The sequence below is a fragment of the Centroberyx affinis genome, unplaced genomic scaffold (assembly GCF_046629955.1).
Source record: "Centroberyx affinis isolate AG114_WGS23_722 - 3 ecotype Tasmania unplaced genomic scaffold, CSIRO-AGI_Caff_v1 ptg000706l_1, whole genome shotgun sequence".
NCBI classification, from domain to species: Eukaryota; Metazoa; Chordata; class Actinopteri; order Beryciformes; family Berycidae; genus Centroberyx; species Centroberyx affinis.
Window position 1 is genome coordinate 60,001 of NW_027279324.1, and position 22,500 is coordinate 82,500.

Genomic DNA, 22,500 nt, shown 5'->3' on the forward strand with positions numbered 1-22,500 from the left:
CGGGCCTCGGCCGTGGGCGCCGGCATCCGTGACCTTTCCCTCCGGCGACACCCGCTCCTCCTCCACAGCGCTTCACACACAGACGCTCGCCACGCCCCGGCATGCGGACACACAGGACACACAGTACTGCAGTGTGCTGGGACTCAGTCTGTCCACCACATCCCTGCTGCAGCCGCCTCAGGGCTCAGTGTGAATGGTAAGAGTGTGGATAGGTGTGTGTGTGTGTGTGTGTGTGTGTGTGTGTATGTGTGTGTGTTTCAGTCTAACTAGGGCTAAAAGATATTGACAAAAAATCGAATTGCGATTATTTGACAGAATATTGCAATTAAAGTTTCAGTGTGAATTTTTCAGTTTAGCTTTATTTTTTATTTTTTATTTTTTTTTTTTTTTACAAATGTTTAGTTTTTGTTGTTTTCAGCGAGGGCTTTGCTGTTTATTTTTATTTTATTTTTATTTTTTACAAATGTTTAGTTTTTGTTGCTTTCAGTGAGGGCTTTGCTGTTTATTTTTATTTTATTTTTATTTTTTACAAATGTTTAGTTTTTGTTGTTTTCAGCGAGGGCTTTGCTGTTTATTTTTATTTTATTTTTATTTTTTACAAATGTTTAGTTTTTGTTGTTTTCAGCGAGGGCTTTGCTGTTTATTTTTATTTAATTTTTTACAAATGTTTAGTTTTTGTTGTTTTCAGCGAGGGATGTGCTGTTTATTTTTATTTTATTTCTATTTTTTACAAATGTTTAGTTTTTGTTGTTTTCAGCGAGGGCTTTGCTGTTTATTTTTATTTTATTTCTATTTTTTACAAATGTTTAGTTTTTGTTGTTTTCAGCGAGGGCTTTGCTGTTTATTTTTATTTTATTTCTATTTTTTACAAATGTTTAGTTTTTGTTGTTTTCAGCGAGGGCTTTGCTGTTTATTTTTATTTTATTTTTATTTTTTACAAATGTTTAGTTTTTGTTGCTTTCAGCGTGGGCTTTGCAGTTTATTTTTATTTTATTTTTATCTTTTTATAAATGTTTAGTTTTTGTTGTTTTCAGCGAGGGCTTTGCTGTTTATTTTTATTTTATTTCTTTTTTTTTTTTTTTTTTTTTACAAATGTTTAGTTTTAGTACGTTTTCAGTGTGCCTTTGGCAGTTTTAGTTTAGTTTTGATTTTTTTTTCTATTTTTTTTTTTTTTACAAATGTTTAGTTTAAGTTTAGTTTTTATTTAGTTTCAGTTCTAGTTTTAGTATTTTTGGTCGGACTGGGGCTGAACGATATTGACAAAAAATCTAATTGGGATCATTTGACAGAATGTTGCAATTACGATTTAAACCGATTCATATCATCATCACGTTTTTCTTGTCATACATTTTTCAGAACTTTAAAATTGTTTAAAGTAAAGTGATTCTGTTAAAAGAAAAAAAGATGTGAGTGCAGGATTTAAATCAAACTCAGTAAAAACTCCTTGTTCACAAATCCAGTTTGGACCAAACTCTCTGAAGAAATTAAATTTATGCTATTTGGAAATTGCAGGAGTTCATATTGCGATTTCAATTTTTTTGTTTCTTAATTGTTCAGCTCTATCTCTAACCAAATGCATTAGTGTGTCACACACAGCAGGCGTTCACCTCAACCGCAGCGAAAGTGAAAAACATTATTATCGTATCAGTCAGTCATAATCTGGCAGATGGACGGGCATTCCTACATTTTGTCAGACTGAGTTTCATCAAAAATTCAAAAATAATCAAATATTCAAGTATAAATATCAAAAAGTAACATTAGTTCTACGCATTATGCATATTTTAAAAAGCTATGTGTAGCGGTAAGATCAATAAATAAATCATCACCACATTAATTTTGAGACATTAGTATATTTACAGTAAACAAAGCAGTCCATCAGTGGTCAGCCTGTCAGCCTCTCCTCTGCATCCTCCATTGTTTCTCCACCTGGTGGATCTGGAGGGAAATCTGCTGGATCGCTTTACGGCACAAAACAGGAAGAGGTTCTGTTCTTCCAGAGCAAACGGAGCTAAAGCTGAAAGAGTTTCTGGTGAGTGTGCAGCAGGGCGTCGCTGAGAAAGAGCTCAGCAAACCCTCCTGGCATCAACAAAGGATAAAAACAGAGACTGGGATCGCAGATTGAAGCTGAAGTTGCAGATTTCAGACAGAGATGGAGTTCAGCTCCGTGAAATGAAGGAGGAGAAACCATCCTGCTGACGGATTAAACGGGTATTAGCGCTGAAATCGGCATAATATTGATAGTTATTGGTTCTTGATACCCAGACTGAGGCTGAGAGTCGATGTGATTGCTGAGGCCAAAGTTATAACAAGCTGCAGCAGGACAGACTGAAGGCTGTTATCTCCACTTAGATAAACTCACACAACTAAATTCCTCTGGTGTAAAAATAGAAGAATTGGCCTGACTGTGATCTTGAACGCTCACCAAGCACTTGACTGGCAGCAAGAGAGCAAACAAACAGAGAGGAGAAGGGAGGAGTGTGTGTGAGAGTCTGTATTGTGTGTGTGTGTGTGTGTGTGTGTGTGTGTGTGTGTGTGTGTGTGTGTGTGTGTGTGTGTGTGTGTGTGGAGGAGGGTATATGCATGCACATGTACACATGCACAGGTATCCATGCATGTGTGCAGGTGTGCATTCATGCATGTGTATCTATGTTGTACTGCATATGAATGCATGTATATCCATGTATGTGTGTATGTTTATGTATGCATGTGTGTGTGTGTGTGTGTCCACATGTGTCTGTGTATGACTGCATACCAATACATATATGTAGCATATATCAGTTACTATAGTAAACTAAAACTAAACCCAAGATGAAAAATTTTGTCATGAATTGAAATAAAAATAAAAATGAAACTTGAGATGACATGAGACTGAACTAAAAATATCTTGCCAAACTACTGTAACAAAAGTAAAATAAAACGTATGAAATATTTTTAGTTTCCGTCTTTTTCTTTATGTGTAGGGTAAAAAAGAGATATTTGGCTATTTTTTACTTTTTTTGCTAATTGAAAATTTCTTGTAAATTAATTTTAAACAGAATTTAGGATTTGCTGTTTGTATTACACAATACTTGTTGCAGACATAAACAAAATACCTGTTCTGAACTTCTATCACTTCTATCACTTTTAAAGAATACCAGTGCCACCAAAAATACTAAAACTAGAACTAAAAATAACTAAAAACTGAACTTAAACTAAAAAAAAACTTAAATTAAAAAAAAAAAAAAAAATCTAAACAAAACTAAATTTGTGTAAAAAAATAATAATAATAAAATAAAATAAAGTAAAATAAAACTAAACTGCAAAGCCCACACTCAAAATTAACTAAAACTAAACATTTGTAAAAAAAAAAAAAAAAAATACAGAAAAATAAAGCTAAACTGCAAAATTCACACTGAAAACAAACTAAAACTAAATATTTGCAGAATGAAAAAATAAATAAAAATAAAAATAAACTGCAACATTCACACTGAAAACAAACTAAAACTAAACATTTGTAAAAAAAAAATAAAAAAAAATAAAACTTAACTACAAAATTTAGGTTGAAAAAAAAACAAAGCAAAACTGAAATTTAAAAACCAATGAAAAATCCCATGCTATAACACTGCCATGTATCCGTGTGTTACTTCAGCGTGCGTGTGTGTGTGTGTGTGTGTGTGTGTGTCTGTGTGTGTCTGTGTGTGTATCTGTGTGTGTGTGTGTGTGTGTGTGTGTGTGTACCTGCAGACGGTGATGTCCTGGGGGCTGTGCGGTGCGGTGCCTGGTTTGAAGTTGGACACGTTGAAGTAGGAGAGCGTGTGGTCGATGAAGCCGTGCATGGTGCCGCTCTGGCTGTACATGTACTGGTACACGAGCCGCGGGATGAAGTCCGACGTGAAGGAGATCACAAACGCCTCCACACACACACACACACACACACAGAGACAGAGTCCAGCTGTTAGACCACTTCTCAGGTCCCTCATGCAGGTTCATCATTACAAATACGTTTCATGTTTCCAAGCTTTCTTAGAACTTCTAGTCAAGACCCCCAAGGTTTTCAAAGATACCTAAAATGTCAGCCTGAAATGTGTAGAAAATGAAGCTCTTGACCGCCATGAAAAGCAGAATATAATCTCCTCACCAAGATCAGATGCAGCTGGACGAGTTTGTAGCATCAGATTTTTACTTCTGACATTGAACACGTTGGTGAACAGATTCAACATCAGATCCTGCTGCTGTGATTTCCAGCTTCCTGTTGGTCTTACTTTTTAGAACCAAACAGCATTTTTATTGACAGAAGAGATCACAGCGGAGGGATACCATTTAGGAGAGATAGTTCCTGTTTGGGAGACCAGATCTACTTTTATTTTTGAATACTAATTTTAGTGTAAACCAAGAATAGAAATGCAAAATGACGATGTACCTATTACTGCTTTATTATCTTAAAAGCAGGATCTGTTGTTAAAATTTAAGGGGAAAATCAGAGTTCATGGGGTTAAAAACTCTGTTGGACGGAAGCCCATTGAGGACAAACTATATATTCAAACATTTTATTTACGGCGCAGCTAATTTTCTTTGTTTTCTCAAGATATTGAGTTATTGATGCCATTATCTCTTTGTTTTCCCAAGATAATGACAAAATTATCTTGAGATCTAACCCTAACCCGAGATAAAAACTATTTTGTTTTCTTGAGATAATGAGAGAATTATCCCGAGATCTCAAGATAATTTTCTCATTATCTTGGTTAAACAAAATGTGATAATGACATAAATAACTTGAAGTCTCCAGTAAACAAACAAAATGAACTCATTATCACGGGAAAACAGCGTAAATAAAATGTATGAATTTATGTCCTCAATGGGCTTCCGTAGATTTTGCCAGGCCAAAGTTAGTAGCCAAATCATTTCTCTGATCTTTTGATGGATTCTTTTGATAACGGCTATGAAATTCACCCATAACCCATCCATAAACTCATTTAATCTGCATGAACTGACAATGTAATTGGAATTGCAAACTGAAAAACTTGTTGCATTGTGGGATTTGTTAAATACACTTGTTGTTTTCATCAGCAGCTGAAATTTTCCTCAGTTCAGTTTTTTTTCCCCTTCATTCTTGACACAGATCTGATGTTTTCTAATCAGTGTGAACAGCAAAAAGCCGCATGAGGCTGCGTTTTGTTTTTCATTTCGATCTTTATCACATGAATATGAAGCATGAAATCAGAGGCAGGCGACCGGCATGAGATTGATTGACGGAGAGAAAGACGGATAGACGACTGATAACTGTGTCTTTAGAAGAAGTTGGAGGTGGCAGTGTGTGTGTGTGTGTGTGTGTGTGTGTGTGTGTGTGTACAGCAACAGGTTGGGTCTTAAATAGAGTGATGGGGGGTTGGTCAGAAGTGGTGGAAGTGAATTCAGAGGATTTATTCTGCAAATCAAATATTTTTCTTGCAATATATTCAACGCATGACTTCTACTCTGTTTCCCATTTCCTGGAGTCTCCTGGGGCAGCTTGAGTGTGTGTGTGTGTGTGTGTGTGTGTGTGTGTGTGTGTGTGTGTGTGTGTGTGTTTGTCCAGTGCCCTACAGGTCTAACACAGACAGTGTTAGAGCTAACACAGACAGACACACTCCTGCTTGTTTTTCTCAATCCTCCACAAATCTGTTCAGTATTAAAAGTAAATGGAATGGGATTTAACTCGCTGGCCGAGGACAAAACCCGAACTAACTTCTCTTACTCTATTCTCTCTCTCTCTTTCTCTCTCTCTCTCCCTCTCTCTCTCTCTCTCTCTCACACACACCCTGACCTATCCATATCGGCCTGGTCGGGCGTCTCGGACATGATCCCGGCGTCTCATGAGGTCATGACAGATTACTGCTCAGGGCAAACAGAGAGCTTTAATCTGTGTTTAATATTAACTGACATCAGTGTTGGTGATGGATTATCAAAGGCTACGGAGGGCTATCTGACACACACACACACACACACACACACACACACACACACACACACACACACACACTCAGCAGACCTGATGAAAGCTGGATTACGTGTTGAAGTGTGTGAGCGGGTCGACGGAGTGCTGATGTGTTTTCCAGTCTCTCTTAACCTTTGACCTCCATTCCTCTCTGATGTGTTTTAGGCTTTGTGTTCGTTAAATGCTTTGTTTTCTAACACAGCAACTGATAATGTAACTAACGGATAATGTAATAACTTCAAAATGTAATAAAATGTTCCTCTAAATGAGTCAAAAATGAAGTGAAAGCTGTAAATGCAATAAATTGCCAGAAAATATAACATCATCACATTTTAACATGTAGCATTTATCACTTCATAAGGGGTGTTTCATATATTTAACTGATAATGTAACAATAATCCAACCAATAATCTAGTAACTGATGAGAATAAGAAGAATGTAGCCTAATAACTATAGTTATTGCAATATAATATTATTGTATTATCACTTAAAAACACAGCCCCTAAGAAGTAATAATCAAAAGCAACACTTCTAGAATAATACTTAAATTCTTAATAATATTAATACTTACATTTATAATAACAGAGAATTTCCCCATTCCACTCAGTATGTTGTACCAAATACCTGGAGAGAGAGAGAGAGAGAGGGAGGGAGAGAGAGAGAGACAGAGACAAAGAGAGGGGGAGAGAGAGAGAGAGGGAGGGAGAGAGACACAAAGAGAGAGAGAGAGAGAGCGAGAGAGAGAGAGGGAGAGACAAAGAGAGAGAGAGAGAGAAAGAGAGGGAGGGAGAGAGACACAAAGAGAGAGAGAGAGAGAGAGAGAGACAAAGAGAGAGAGAGAGAGAGAGAGAGAGAGAGAGAGAAATGATGGAATGATTGAAGGGTTAGAAGGGCAAAGAAGTCCAGAGAAAGAGGAGAAAATGTTCGGCACTGTGACAAAAACGCTGAGGAACTGTCAGAGGAAACTGAAAAATGAACCTCATTAAGATCGTTAAGTTCCCAGAAGTCCAAAATAAGTAATTCCAAAGAAAGATACACAGCAATTAAAACATGACACATGGCCCCGGGTCCAGGAGACAGTCCAGGAGACAGACCAGGAGCTCAGTCCAGGAGACAGACCAGGAGACAGACCAGGAGACAGACCAGGAGCTCAGTCCAGGAGACAGACCAGGAGCTCAGTCCAGGAGAGGAGACAGTCCAGGAGACAGTCCAGGAGCTCAGTCCAGGAGACAGACCAGGAGCTCAGTCCAGGAGACAGACCAGGAGACAGACCAGGAGACAGACCAGGAGACAGACCAGGGGCTCAGTCCAGGAGACAGTCCAGGAGACAGTCCAGGAGAGGAGACAGTCTAGGAGACAGTCTAGGAGACAGTCCAGGAGACAGTCCAGGAGACAGTCCAGGAGAGGAGACAGTCCAGGAGCTCAGTCCAGGAGACAGTCCAGGAGACAGTCCAGGAGCTCAGTCCAGGAGAAAGTCCAGGAGACAGCCCAGGAGCTCAGTCCAGGAGACAGTCCAGGAGACAGACCAAGAGACAGACCAGGAGCTCAGTCCAGGAGACAGTCCAGGAGACAGTCCAGGAGCTCAGTCCAGGAGAAAGTCCAGGAGACAGCCCAGGAGCTCAGTCCAGGAGACAGTCCAGGAGACAGACCAGGAGACAGACCAGGAGCTCAGTCCAGGACAGAACAGACAAAGACTACACATGTTGCATTTAGATTATAAAAACACAGATTTACCTTCAGCAGCTTGGCATGCAGCAGGTTGCAGCTGCATTTAAACAGCAGTTTAATGCAACAACATGGCATGATGTCACTGTCGTGTGTAAAGATCGTATCTCCAAAATGTCAACATATCAGGAAGAAAAACAGCTTGTTTTCTAGCTTGATGATGATGCATTTTTGACATTATGTAATGGTGTTTTGAAAGTGTTTCTTAAGCCCAAGAGGTCGGAGAATTTCCTCAGCTTATTGTTTTTAGAATTAGAAAAAAAACTTGAATGTCCTCACTGAGGACTGATACAGCAGACAGCTGTTATTTCAACATTCAAAATCTCCTATTCACCTATTATCACCTATTAAAATAAAATTCAGACTGTGCAGTAATAATACAGTTTCAGAGTTTCTGGTGACAGGCAGATATCAAGATCAAGTACATGCTGTACAGTACATATAATATAACATGTACATGTCTGGATAAAGTCCATAATATAAAGTGCACAGGCTATAATGTAGCATCATATTTAACTGTAAAATAGTTTGAAACATCAGGAGTCAAATCATTTAAAAGTAGTAATGATCAAAACAAAAACAAGCATGTAATCCTTCAATTGAAGTAAAAACATGAAAATCACCAAAATTGGAGTCACAAGGTTTTTACATGACAACAGTGAAATGTTGCTGTGAATAAAACAGAAATGTATAAACTGAATAAACTGAACATGGAGCTTCTGGCCTTGTGGAGCGAAGCAGAAGAAGAAACACTTTCATTACTGAGAACATTACTGAGTGTTTGGGCACATGGTCTTTGTCAGGGTTTGTAAACCAGTTCATCCTAAAACCTCCAACTTCAATTTTGGTGAATTACATAATGTTCACTGTCAGTTACAGGACAGCACAGTCCTCTATGGGTTGAGACAAACTCTGCGACCCTCTGGCTCAGGAAACTTCTTCAAAACCAAGTGGATGAGCTCAGCAATGCATTGTGGTCCAGCTCAAAACAAGGCTTTTCTTCTTTGTTTCTGAGAAGCAGCGATATGATTTTACTCTGCAGCTGCAGTTAGGGCTGGGCGATACTGACAAAATCCAATATTACAATATTCTATACATCCAATACCTCGATATCGATAATGTGACGATATTTTGTGAATGACTATCGGTGCTTTCAGAAGATATTTACACATGTGGAACTGTAAAAGAAAACCCTAACACAGCCTTTAAGACCAGGACAAGACAACATTGAAGCTTTATCATGATATTACGATAACCAAAATGCCAGAGGGTCTCTAGTCTTTTCAGTGGAGAGTTTTAGTGTCCCATGATGCTCTAAATGTTTCAGAGGCTTTTCCACCCTGATGAGAAGAAAAACTCCTCGGGGGAAACACTGAATACTTCCATTTTTTTGTTTTTTTTTGGCATGAAAATAGTCAAATTTACAGGGATTGAATATCAGCACAAACTATTGGCTAATGGCAGCTTCAATACATAAATATATGAAAATCCAAATGGGTCGAACTGCAGTGTCTAAACAAAATCCAAACACTGTGGATCCAACTTGAGACCCATCTATTTAAAACTTTATCCATCCCCACATCTGTGTGTGCGTGTGTGTGTGTGTGTGTGTGTGTGTGTCTTCCTCCGTCACATCAGCTTACCGATGTCCTTGGCGCGCACGGCGACCGGCCTCCGCAGCTCTGTGACGAACTTCTTGGCGTCCAGTCGGATCTCGATGACGTTGTTGAGCAGAGCGAAGAGAGGAGCGAGAGGGAAGGACGCCACGAAGAGAGAGACGAACCCGAACTGGATGACTGCAGGGGGAGAGAGGAAGGTTTAAAGGGTTAAACATCGATATATCACTGTCAAATTAACTGTCATACTGTGGTATAATGACCAGTGGTGGAAGAAGTACTCTGATCATTTACTTAAGTAAAAGAGGGGTCGTGAGATGATTAATGGGAGAGGAAAGAAGAAAAAACAAAGTTCTGATACATAAATCTGTTTTCAGTTTTTGGACTTTTTCTCTAATCTTTGATTTTTGCTGAAATATTGGATCATTTGAACATTTATTGAAATGAAACCATGTGAGTTTTAGAGGGAAAAATCACTATTTGGTGGAGCTGTTAACAACTCATAGACATCTGAAATGTGACCCGACTACACACTGCTTTCTGTAAGATGTCAAAAGACAAAAAGGTTGGAAACCACTGGTTTCATCTTTAACAATGTGTTGTATTTTAAAAGCTTGTTATATTATCCATTGTGTCAAATCTCCATCTGAAAAGTAACTAAAGCTGTCAAATAAATGTAGTGGAGTAGAAAGTACAATATTTCCCTCTGAAATGTAGTGGAGTGGAAGTATAAAGTAGCATCAAATGGAAATACTCAAGTAAAGTACAAGTATCTCAAAATTGTACTTAAGTACAGTACTTGAGTAAATGTACTTAGTTGCTTTCCACCACTGATAATGACTGTAAACCAATGAGAGCATGTTGGAGCTGCTTGGTCTCCTCTGTCTCACAGCAGTACACTGCAAAACATGACAAGTCGTCCAGTGATGTTCTCTTGTCTCCAGACCTATCAGTTTATTTCATGATGTTTTCAGTCAAATTCTCTCACTGCACTGGCAGATAATCTGCTGGTTTCAGTAAATTTCACTTGATTCATGCCAATATGACTTCTTCTTTCAAGAAATCATCATAAAACAATGAAGAAAATCTGGAAACAAGAAACTTTCTCCAAGACAATTTCACTTTTACCAAGAAAATGTCCTGAAACAAGTTACATTCTCCTGGAAAAAAGTCAAATTTGTTGAAACCGGTAAAATTATCTGCCAGTCCATGAGCCCCGTTGCTGGCTGCTATCTGGTTGTGAGTTAGTAATCCTTCCTACTTTCTTCTCTTATCCTTATTTATGTTAATTCTTATTTACATCTTTGGAGAAACCTTTTCAGACGATACACATGAAGTGGTGACAGCTATAGCTGGTACCCAACGTGCAAGTACACACACAAATATGAAGACACACACACACACACACACAGGCACAAGCACATATGCAGTGACATACAAACATATGCACAAATATTTACTTTTTACTTTTTCTTAAAAAAAAATGTTAACCGGGTGAGATATTTCCATTGTTTCCAATGCAATATCTTGAAATGAGGTAAAATAAGGCGGATTCCTCAAGTAGCATCAACACACTATATTCTAGAAAGTTCTTCAAACAAGTTGATTGTATTGGAAACAAGTGATATTTTAAGACTCAATATGACAACACTTTTTGCAGTGAACCTGTGAACTTTATGATTATTATTATCTAGTGAGGCACAAAAAGAAAAACACATTTTACATCACAAATTGCAGTTTTTTGATTGAATTAACAGTCAGTAAAGTCTATTTATTTGAATTAATTCAGATGGAAAAAATATTGACCCCTAGTTAAAGCTCTGAATGCAAAAGTCAGCTGTCTACGAAACAGATTGCCTGCCCATTTTTCCATGTCGGCTCATATTTAAGGGCTTAAGGGAACTTCCATAATTCAACTGAAGACGTTTTAAGGTCTTAAAGTCCCACTGAGTGACATTTCTCCGCCGCGGGCCTCGGCTTTAACGAGGAGAGAAAAACCGGACGCTCGAGAGCTGGATGTTAATGTCACAGTTAATGTCCTGGGTGCTGAGACTCCGCTCCCCCGGGCCTTGACTCCTGTCGCCGGTCTGGACAGAGTTCAGACTGAAGCTGGATTCACACAGTGGAAGCCTCAGTTCAGTTTATCGTCTGTCCATCTATAGGCAGATGTCTCTATCTCATGGCTCACAGCACGTCTCTGTCAGACTCTGATTTCCCCCACAGGACTGAGAGTCAGACTGAACTACTGTAAACCTCAGAGCCTCGTCATGCAGCTAGAAATAAGGACTGCTCAAATCAACTGTTTATTTTTTAGTAATAATTTTAAAGTATAGTAGTGTATAAGTATAGTATAGTAGTTTTTTTTTAAGTAATAATCCACAACAGTTCCATATAAATACATTTCCATTTTGCTGCTCTCTATCAGCTATTAATCAGTGTTAGAGGCAAGATCATCTCAGTCAAGACCAAGTCAAGACCAAGACAAGACCAAGACCCATATCAACCAAGACCAAGACAAGACCAAGACAAGACCAAGACAAGACCAAGACAAGACCAAGACAAGACCAAGACCCATACCAACCAAGACCAAGACCAAGACCAAGACCAAGACCCATACCAACCAAGACCTGGACAAGACCAAGACCCATACCAACCAAGACCAAGACAAGACCAAGACCTTTTATGGTCAAGACCAAGACAAGACCGAGACTGAAAGTGTCCGAGACCAAGATCAAGATCGAGACCACGAGTATAACAGCCGATCACAAACTGGTTAGTACTGGTTAGTAAATCCAAACCGAATTACCACAGAGGACGCAGACATTGCTGGTTGCTATGGATACGCCTTCCTGACAGTAAACAGCAGCAGCAGGTAGAGGAGGTCAGGTGACCGAGCTGAAGCGGGTAAGGTCATCCTTTTTGCAAAATAATAATAATGATGATAATAATTTTATTCACCATTTTATTCATGATTTAAAGTTTTTTTTCATCATTAAAGAATTGTCTTGGACCAAGACAAAATAGGTCCAAGACCGAGACTAAAATTGAGATCAGGCCCCGCTGGTCTCGAGAACGAAACCGGTCTCGAGACCAGCGGGGCCTGATCTCAGTCTTACAACTCTGCTATTAATGTAACACAATAGTGACACAATCTATGGACAATTCAGGAAAGTTTTTACATTAAGCTGTTCTAAACACCTGGTGTCTGGTATCTTTCCCCGTACACAGGAAGTGATGCGTTTCATGTTTCTGTTAGCAGCACCAGCAGTTTGTTTGGAATAAATAGAAGAAGAAGTGGGTAGTTAGCATAAGCAGCAATGGACCTTGTTATTTCCTATGGGAAACTCTACCAAGAAGAGCAAGTACTACCTACTGTTGTGTACCAAGATGCACATCGTACAAACATCGGAATCTGACAAACATTTATCATTTCACAGATTCCCAACTGAAAAACGTTTGAAAGAAATTAATCTCAAGAATCCAGAGATATTTTAAGGTAATATACACCTAGCTAGCAGAATTTAACCTATGTAGCTAATAGCTACTACCCAGTAAGCTAGCTAACTTCCCTGCTAATTTCAAGCAGTTGTAGTTGCTGTTCCCAAGAGTTTTAGCTAGTTTGATAACTGTTTGGTCTATCTGAAGTCCTCATTAATGTGTTGAAGTAACGGTAGTTTTGTATATATGTAAATCTTCAGGGTAGAGTTTGATATAAGATCAAAATGGCCGCTGTAGGAACAAGGTTAATGGCCGCCACGGCTGAACAGATAAAGAAAAGAGAAACTCAAACTGCATCAACAGAAAATCCAAGCTCCGCCCACACTGTTTGATTGACAGGTGATCTGTGGGAAGTGCAGTGCAGAAACACCACAGTGATGAGGCTGAGGGACAAAGATGACTAAGAAATCAGAGTAACTCAAAACCTCTTTAAAAAATATTCAACATCAACATATGAGTCACTTTGTTGGATGGTAGAGAGACGGCTGACATGAGAAAGGAATCAAACCCACAACAACTAAAGAACACACTTCCTCTGCTCCCCGGACGCCTTCAGACGGACACCCAGCGGTCCTGGTCTGTCCCCCGGTCTGTCCCCTAGTCCGTCCTCCGGTCTGTTCCCCGGTGTCCCCCGATCCGTCCCCCTGTCTGTCCCTCAGTCTGTCCTCCTGTCTGTCCCCCGGTCTGTCCCCCTGTCTGTCCCCCGGTCCGTCCCCCCGTCTGTCCCCCTGTCTGTCCCTCAGTCTGTCCTCCTGTCTGTCCCCTTGTCCATCCCCCAGTCTCTCCCCCGGTCTATCCCCCTGTCCGTCCCCCGGTCCGTCCCCCCGTCTGTCCCCCGGTCTGTCCCTCAGTCTGTCCCCCGGTCCGTCCCCCCGTCTGTCCCCCGGTCTGTCCCCCGGTCTGTCCCCCTGTCTGTCCCCCCGTCTGTCCCCCGGTCTGTCCCCCTGTCTGTCCCTCAGTCTGTCCCCCGGTCCGTCCCCCCGTCTGTCCCCCGGTCTGTCCCCCTGTCTGTCCCTCAGTCTGTCCCCTTGTCCATCCCCCAGTCTATCCCCCGGTCTGTCCCCCGGTCTGTCCCCCTGTCTGTCCCCCGGTCCGTCCCCTGGTCTGTCTCCCGGTCTGTCCCCTGCTCTGTGGCTCACATCAGGCCTTTTAAGGCTAAAAGCTCCACCACACCAGCTAAATTAGGACTTTCTTATGATTTAGCGGTGTGTGCAACTATGCTGCATATGTGTGTGTGTGTGTGTGTGTATCTACGCTGTGTGTGTGTGTGTGTTATCTCATGTTATACAAGTCTGTGGGATTCGATAACGTAGAGAGACAAGATTCATGGCTAATAATTGCAATTATAGTTAATGGGAGTTAGCTTCTGCTGTGTGTGTGTGTGCTGGTGTAGAGGGTGACACATAACTTATTGTATGTCGCAATCACGTGGACACCCACACACCCACACACACACACACACACACACACACACACACACACACACACAGCTCCAGGCTGTTGGCAGCAGTGTGCTTCCACGACGACAGAAACAGACTTTTTCATAAAGATTAAAATAATTTGAAGCAGCTGCCGCCATGAACATGACTGGTTTCTGACTCTATTTATTTATTTTGTTTACTTACTTTACTTTATTTAGGCCTACATATTTTCATTTTCATTTAAATTGATGTATTATTGTATTGTGGGTTCTAAATCGTTCTTGATTGCTCTTTTCCATGTTTGTTCTTATTTGTTACCGTTTGTGATTCCAAAACCTGAATAAAAGCCGGTCAGAAGAAGCAGAAACAGAGCGGACAGAGAGACGGAGACGTAAACAAATGAGAGCAAACACAAACTTTTCAAATCTAACCGGCTCCACTCCTCCCTGCTGAACCGGCATGTAATCCCTCGCTTCCCCCGCCGCAGGGAGCCGGGGCGGCGGAGGTGGAACTCTATCGCTGTGGGAGCGGAGGGGTGGGGGGGCGGGGGGGGGCGAGAGGGGGGTGGAGGAGATGGGCGGGGGGGGGGGGGGGGGGGGGGGGGCGGAGACTGAGCGCTACGGGGCAAGCTTAGAAAAACCTTCTTCTACCTGAGAAGAGGTTGACGGGTTCGAGAGCAGCACACACACACACACACACACACTCACACACACACACTCATACACACACGCACACACACACACACGCACACTCATACACACACACACACACACACACGCACACACACACAGAGACAGACAAAAACACACACAAACACAAGCACATGGACATGAAACACTGAGACAAACACACACATGAACTTACAAAAACAAACACAAGTACAGTGACACAAACACAAGCACACACACACACACACACACACACAAGCACACACACACACACACACACACACACACACACACACATAAAGACAACAATACACTCAGATACATATGCAAATATGTGCAAGCACACACACACACAAACACAAAAGATGTATACAAACAAATGCACATGTGCACATGAAGACTCACACACAACACACACTAGTACAGACACACACATATACATGCACACGTCAACATGAACATACACACACATGCACGTGAACATTCTGTACATGCACACTTAAAGACATAAACACACAAACACACATGTGCGCATGCGTGCAAACACACTGACACACAAACACACAAGCATGCACAGACATGAACACACACACAACACTAACACATACGCAGGTACACACATGTATACACAAACATGAACTCACACACATACACACACACACACACACACACACACACACCAAAAGACAACAACACACTCAGACATGTGGACACAAAAACATGCACACGCTAAAACACACAAACAAAGACGCAACAGGCACAAACGCGAAAACAAACACATACAAATACACACACACACACACACACACACACACACACACACACACACACACACACACACACACACACACACACACACAGGCACACACACACACACACACAGACACACACACACACACACACACACACACACACACAGGCTGACGCTCTCGTTCTTGTTTTCTCTCGCTCTGTGAAATTTCTGACATTCCTGTCTTTGCCCTGCAGCAGAAGAAGAAGAAGAAGAAGCTCTTCTCTTTCTGTTTCTGATTCTCCTCCCACCTCTCCACTCCTCTCTCCCTCCACTCCTCTCTCCCTCCACTACTCTCTCTCTACTCTTCTCTCTCTCCACTCCTTTCTCCCTCCACTCCTCTCTCTCTCTCCATTACTCTCTCTCCCTCCACTCCTCTCTCCCTCCACTACTCTCTCTCCACTCCTCTTTCTCCTCTCCTCTCTCCCTCCACTCCTCTTTCTCCTCTCCTCTCTCCTCTCTCTCCACTCCTCTCTCTCTCCACTCCTCTCTCCCTCCACTCCTCTTTCTCCTCTCCTCTCTCCCTCCACTCCTCTCTCTCTCTCCACTCCTCTGCAAAAAAATCTCCATCTTAACAAGTCATTCAGTCTATAATTGAATCCTAAAATCGTTTTCTTAAAATAAGTGAAAAAAAACTGGAAAAACAACAAAAAACAATCTGCCAGGGCTTTTTAAGAAATCTAGAGCAACACTCATCTGCACTGTTATATTTATTTATTTATATATTATTTTTATTTTCTTTTAAATGTGATTTTAATGCACTTTCCACTTTTCTAATCCTCTTGCACTGTCTTTTCTTTTCTTTTATCTTTCGATTCCACTTGATTTGAACTGCGCTAGTTTACTTTTTAAGTCTTTTATCTTGTGTGTTTTATCTTGTCTGTACTTTTGCACTTTTTAATTGTACATTTTTTACCTTTACTGTATTTTTTATTACTCTGTAAAGCACTTTGAATTGCCTCAGTGTAGGAAATGTGCTATAAATAAAGCTGCCTTGCCTTGCAGAAAGTTAACATTGATTCCCGCAAACGAATATTTGAATATTCAGTTTTTTAATGATCGGTCTCCACTTCACACCCTGAAGCTTTGTCACGACAAGTCATGGAGCTGAAATCCACCAGGTGTTGGTTTGTTATGACTGGAGTTACTGCAGGGCTGTAGTGTGTGTGTGTGTGTGTGTGTGTGTGTGTACCCCTTACTATGACCTCAGACCCAACAACACCTGTGACTCTAACTAGGTGCCATATAGTAACTTTCACCACACACAGTCAGTCATTCAGGTTTTATTTGGCTGTAAAGACTCTGACTCCTTCAAACTGTTTCAACTGTGAATGAACTTCATTTCCCCCGAGGCAGACGGTTTCATGTTCAATGGCAAAGGTGACTCTCAACCTTTTTCACATCAAGGACCCTAATCTAGTCCACATTAGAGCCGCAGACCCCCATTTGATGAGATTTTGTCTCTTGGACCCAAATCTGAGAATATTTTTATTGTCAGATTTGATTTTGTCCAGAACTCCATGACTGTCTGTATTGTAGGTAGAGAGATAACAGAGAAACTATGATCAGAACAGTCATTCTTCTACATTCTCTAACTGTGTTCACTTCTTCTAAATGAAATAATGCTGAAGTTTAAGAGTTCATAATTTTCTGGGGACCCCCTGGAACCCCCTCAAGGACCCCTGGTGGTCCCCGGATCCCCACGCTGCTCTAAAGCTTCATTTGAAAAAATGAAAAATTTATAAAAAGTGTAAAATAACTGTGAGCACTGCGACAACCGACTTGTTGGGAGGCTGAATAACAAATGCAAAAAGTTTATATTTTATGTAAACTGCCCGTCAAAAAGTTGGGGGACTCCTTGCCTTTTCTAAATGTAATAATAATTTCTAAATTTAATAGTAATATTTGATTTTCTCATGCTTTTGTTAACATCAAATAAGTATTTCTTAATACTTTGGATCTATTTCTTCAATGCTCAGCTTCATGTTCATCAAAGCGTCTTCCATTAGGTCTCTTAAACTTACTGTAACTGAAGCATATTAAGGTACTAGCTTTAAGGTTTTTATCTTATTAATAATTATTGGGATCATTATTATTATTTTCTTTATATACTTTGTTGTCAAAGTATTTATTTTACAACATATTTTCTTTGTCTTTTTGTTTGTTTTACCTGCTTGTAAATCTAACCGCCATTCAAAATCATTTATCCCCTCTGTGACTTTTAAATGCTCTGTAGGTTTTTTTTTTTTTTATCTGATCTTTTATTGTGTTTACAAAGTTTATTTATCAACATTATTTATTTATAGATTCTATTCCACATTTTAGCTCCTTGGTGTATTGTTTGTTTGTATGTTGTTGGATGTTACCGTGTACAACAAGCTGCTCGTAACTAATTGCCCCTAGTGGGATTAATAAAGTTGTTATGAATTTGAATTTGAATTTAAAGAAAAAAAAACTCAGAAAAAGTTGAATAAATGAAAATGCAAACGAAACAATTCTAGCCTATACTTTGTGGAGAAAACACAACAAAACAAAACAACACAAAAAAAAGAAAAAAAACAGAAATAAAAGGAAGAAAAAAAATAAGTAAACCGTGGGATAATTAGTTTTGACCGAGACAATTGCACTATGAAATCGTCATATTGGCGCGGCTGGACCTCCAGACCGTCTGTACCCGCTCTGCTGCCTGTTCACATCTGATCTGACAGAAACATCTCTCCCTCTCTGACTGAACAACACAGAACTCCCTCCAGAGAAACTAAACTGAATACCAAGTGAAAGCCCAGGCTCAGACCGCAGCCTGGGACAGCAGAGGGGCGTGGAGAATCAGACTGAAGGCCAGTCCAAATATTTTGTCAGATGCTAATTAGCTGCTGGTTCTCATAAGAATCAATATCAAACATTTTCCCCCACAAAAAAAAAATCCATAGAAACTTAGAAACTGAGACCAGAAAAACCTTCTAATCTTCAACTGCGTCTCCACTGTTTATGTGCTGCGGTTTGTGACTGATGTGAATGTAAAGAAATCATTGTATATACTGTGTGTGTGTGTGTGTGTGTGTGTGTGTGTGTGTGTGTGTGTGTGTGTGTGTGTGTGTGTGTGTGTGTGTGTGCAGAGGTGTAACTAAGTACATTTACTCGAATACTGTACTTAAATACAATTTTGAGGTACTTGTACTTTACTTGAGTATTACCATTTTATGCTACTTTATACTTCTACTCCACTACATTTCAGAGGGAAATATTACTCCACTAACTTTAATTGATAACTTAAGTTACTAGTTACTTTGCAGATTCAGATTATTAATACAAAATATAATCAACTAATAAATTGTGATGTATTATTATAGATTACTGTAAGCTACCCAGCAGTATATAAAGTAGTGGAAATCAGCCCCACCTTTTCCAGCTGCAACATTAAAGTGATGCTTACACATTAATGCATCAATAATTATAATTCAATAATATAATATATACTGTATTATTCAGAAATGGGCCATTCTGCATAATGAGTACTTTTACTTTTGTTGCTTTAAGTACATTTTGATGCTAATACTTTTGTACTTTTACTTAAGTAACATTTTGAATGCAGGACTTTTACTTGTAACAGAGTATTTTTATACTGTGGGATTTCTACTTTTACTTAAGTAAAAGATCTGAGTACTTCTTCCACCACTGTGTGTGTGTGTGTGTGTGTGTGTGTGTGTATGAACAATAAGCGCACACAAATGCCTCCCTCATACGTACACCCATGCAATATCCATATATAGGAACTCAAACACACACAGGCAGCGTGCATAAACTGCCTCCACACACACACACACACACACACACACACACACACACACACACGTTAAAGGAGCGGCTGCCAGCAGACTGGGCGGTCTGACAGTCCAGGTGTGTGTGTGTGCATGTCGTTACACTGTGCACTCTACAGGTTTATATCGGTCGTCATGGTTACAGATTGCATAACAGCACTTAGTGGTGGAAGTCGTTGTGTTGGAGCCAGAACGGTCGCTCTGAGGTTTGTCTGAGGCTGGGAGTCCTGATGTGTTTTTATTTATTTTTTTTTTGTTTTCTCTCTTGCTCTCTCTGTTTTTCTCTTTCTCTCCGTCTTAAAACTAGAGGAAATCCGGTAGATTTTGGGGTCTGAGGCTGCGTTCAACAGCCAGCGTGTTCTGGTCGGTTTCTCTGAGCTCTGCAGTGTCTCCTCCTTCAGTTCAGTTGGTTTGTCCAGGTGAGAACGATGACCTTTGACCTCTGGTGGCACCAAATAACGGCAGCGAGAGTCTCAGTCCTCAAGAGAAGAGAACTGACTATAGGAAACCGCCTCGAAACGCAAGGGATTATGGGTAGAAGGAGACGGATGCAGGTTCCTCTAGCAGAACAAAATGAGGTCTGGACTGATGCTCATATTCAGCTGTTTCTTCATGTGTTCTGAACTGGTCTGAACACCACAGAAGAAGAGACAGACAAGTCCGTCATGCTGAGATAAGAGGAGTCAGGTTTGGACAGATGCATTATGGGAGACTCTGCTGATGGGTAACAGTGTTTGTATCTCATTTTGGTGAAAAAAACAAAAACAAAACATGCATTGATACAACTTTCTTTCTGTTCAGCATTGAATCCTGTTTGAAAGAGTGTAGTCACCTGATCCTGTAAGCCCCGCCCCCTGACCGCCACCTCCAGGTGTGTGTGTGTGTGTGTGTGTGTGTATTTATGTCCTAAACTTTGTGTGTGTGCCTGGATGCTCATGTGTGCTTGTGTGTCTTTATGTATGCGTGCATTTGTGCTTTGGTGTGTGTGTGTGTGTGTGTGTGTGTGTGCTTATTTGTGTGTGTTTGTGCATGCATATGTGTCTATATGTGTGTCTGCAGGTTGTGTGTGTGTGTGCATGTGTGTGTGTGTGTGTGTGTGTGTGTGTGTGTGTGTGTGTGTGACTCACTCATCTCCATGTACTCGGGTGTGAGGCCTTCGAACGGAGCGAGGGCGTAGTCCAGGTTCCACTGCTGCGGAGGACGACTCCTCTCCTCCTCCCTCTCCTCCTCCGCTCCGCCCTTATCCTTCAACACCCGCAACAACTTCTTCAGCTTACTGTCAGGAGGGAGAGGAGGAGAGGAGGAGAGGAGGAGAGGAGGAGAGGAGGAGAGGAGGAGGAGAAGAAGAAATGAGAAGAGAGGAGAAAAGGAGGAGAGGACGATAAAAGAAGAGAAGTGGACAGGAGAACAAGACAAGACAAGAGAAGATAGGAGGAGAGGAGGAGGAGAAGCAATGAGGAGAGAGGAGAGGAGAAGAAGAAGAAAAGGGAAGAGGGGAGGAAGAGGAGAAGAAGAAAAGAGAAGAGAGGAGGAAAAGAGAAGAAGAAAAGAGAGGAGAGGAGGAGAAAAAAGAAGACAGGAGAGGAGGACAAGAAGAAGAAAAGAGAAGAGAGGAGAAAAGAAGAAGAAGCAATGAGAAGAGAGGAGAGGGGAAGAAGAAGAAAAGAGAAGAGGGGAGGGAGAGGAGAAGAAGAAAAGAGAAGAGAGGAGGAAAGGAGAAGAAGAAAAGAGAAGAGAGGAGACGAGAAGAAGAAGAAAAGAGAAGGGGGAGAAGAACACAAGAAAAGAGAAGAGGGGAGGAAGAGGAGAAGAAGAAAAGAGAGGAGGAAAGGAGAAGAAGAAAAGGGAAGAGGGGAGGAGAAGAACACAAGAAAAGAGAAGAGGGGAGGAAGAGGAGAAGAAGAAAAGAGAAGAGGAGGAAAGGAGAAGAAGAAAAGAGAAGAGGGGAGGAGAGGAGGAGAAGAAGCAACGAGAAGAGAGGAGAGGAGAAGAAGAAGAAAAGGGAAGAGGGGAGGAGAAGAACACAAGAAAGGAAAAGAGAAGAGGGGAGGAAGAGGGGAGGAAGAGGAGAAGAAGAAAAGAGAAGAGAGGAGGAAAGGAGAAGAACAGAGAGGAGAGGAGGAGAAAAAGAGAAGAGCGGAGGAAAGGAGAACACAAGAAAAGAGAGGAAGAGAGCAGAAGAAAAGAGAAGAGAGGAGGAGAAGACAAGGGAAGAGAGGAGATAGAAGAGGAGAAGAAAAGAGAAGACGGGGAAAGAAAAGAGAAGATGGGGAAAGGAGGACAAGAAGAAGAAAAGATAAGAGAGGAGGAGAAGAAGAAAAGAGACGAGAGGAGGAAAGGAGGAGAAGAAGAAAAGAAAAGAAGGGGAAGTACGAGAAGAAGAAAAGAGGAGAGAGGAGCAGAGGAGAAGAGAGGAGAGGAGAGGAAACATGGATAGAGGAGATGAGGAAAGAAGAAAAGAAGAAAAAAGGAGAGGAAACAAGGAAAGAGGAGATGAGAGGAAAGAAGAGAAGAAGAGATTACCTGTATTGCTTTTGCTCTTGATTTCATCTTTTCTTTTTGATCTTTTGTAAGGCGATTTGAAACTGTAACTTTTCAAAAAGTGCTTTATAGATAAAATGATAATTGACTGCTGACATGAAAGTTCAGCACATTATGGATTAGCAGTGAAGTTAGGAGTCATCTAAAGTCTTATCTAAAAGCTTATAATATAGTAGCTTATAATACAGAATCATTTATGTTTTTCAAATATTTCCTGATGAATTTCAGGTAGCAAAATCTTTCCAAAATAGATACATAGCATTTTGGAAAAAAAACCCTTCAAATGTATCTGATCAAAGACATGTAAATCTGAATATAATCTAAAAGTAATCCAACACAGAAATGTAATCCAAATATAACCATTAATGCATTTCATTGACTTCCAAGTTATGTGTAACAAGCACGCTCACATCAAATCTTAGTTAGTATGATTATTATAAAAGAGGAGGAGGAGAAACGTCTGTCTAATC

At 40.6% G+C, this 22,500-nt stretch overlaps 1 protein-coding gene across 1 annotated transcript in view; it reads right to left on the minus strand.

The window, feature by feature from the left end:
* LOC139644115 (anoctamin-1-like) overlaps window positions 1–22,500 on the minus strand; it is a gene marked incomplete at its 5' end in the record, with an annotated part of 50,792 nt that overhangs the window by 18,686 nt on the left and 9,606 nt on the right. Inside the window, 4 exons of the mRNA XM_071519496.1 lie at window positions 3,718–3,890; window positions 6,525–6,577; window positions 9,322–9,474; window positions 20,617–20,765. Coding sequence (XP_071375597.1) covers window positions 3,718–3,890; window positions 6,525–6,577; window positions 9,322–9,474; window positions 20,617–20,765 — 528 coding nt within the window. The remainder of the gene's footprint in view (window positions 1–3,717; window positions 3,891–6,524; window positions 6,578–9,321; window positions 9,475–20,616; window positions 20,766–22,500) is intronic.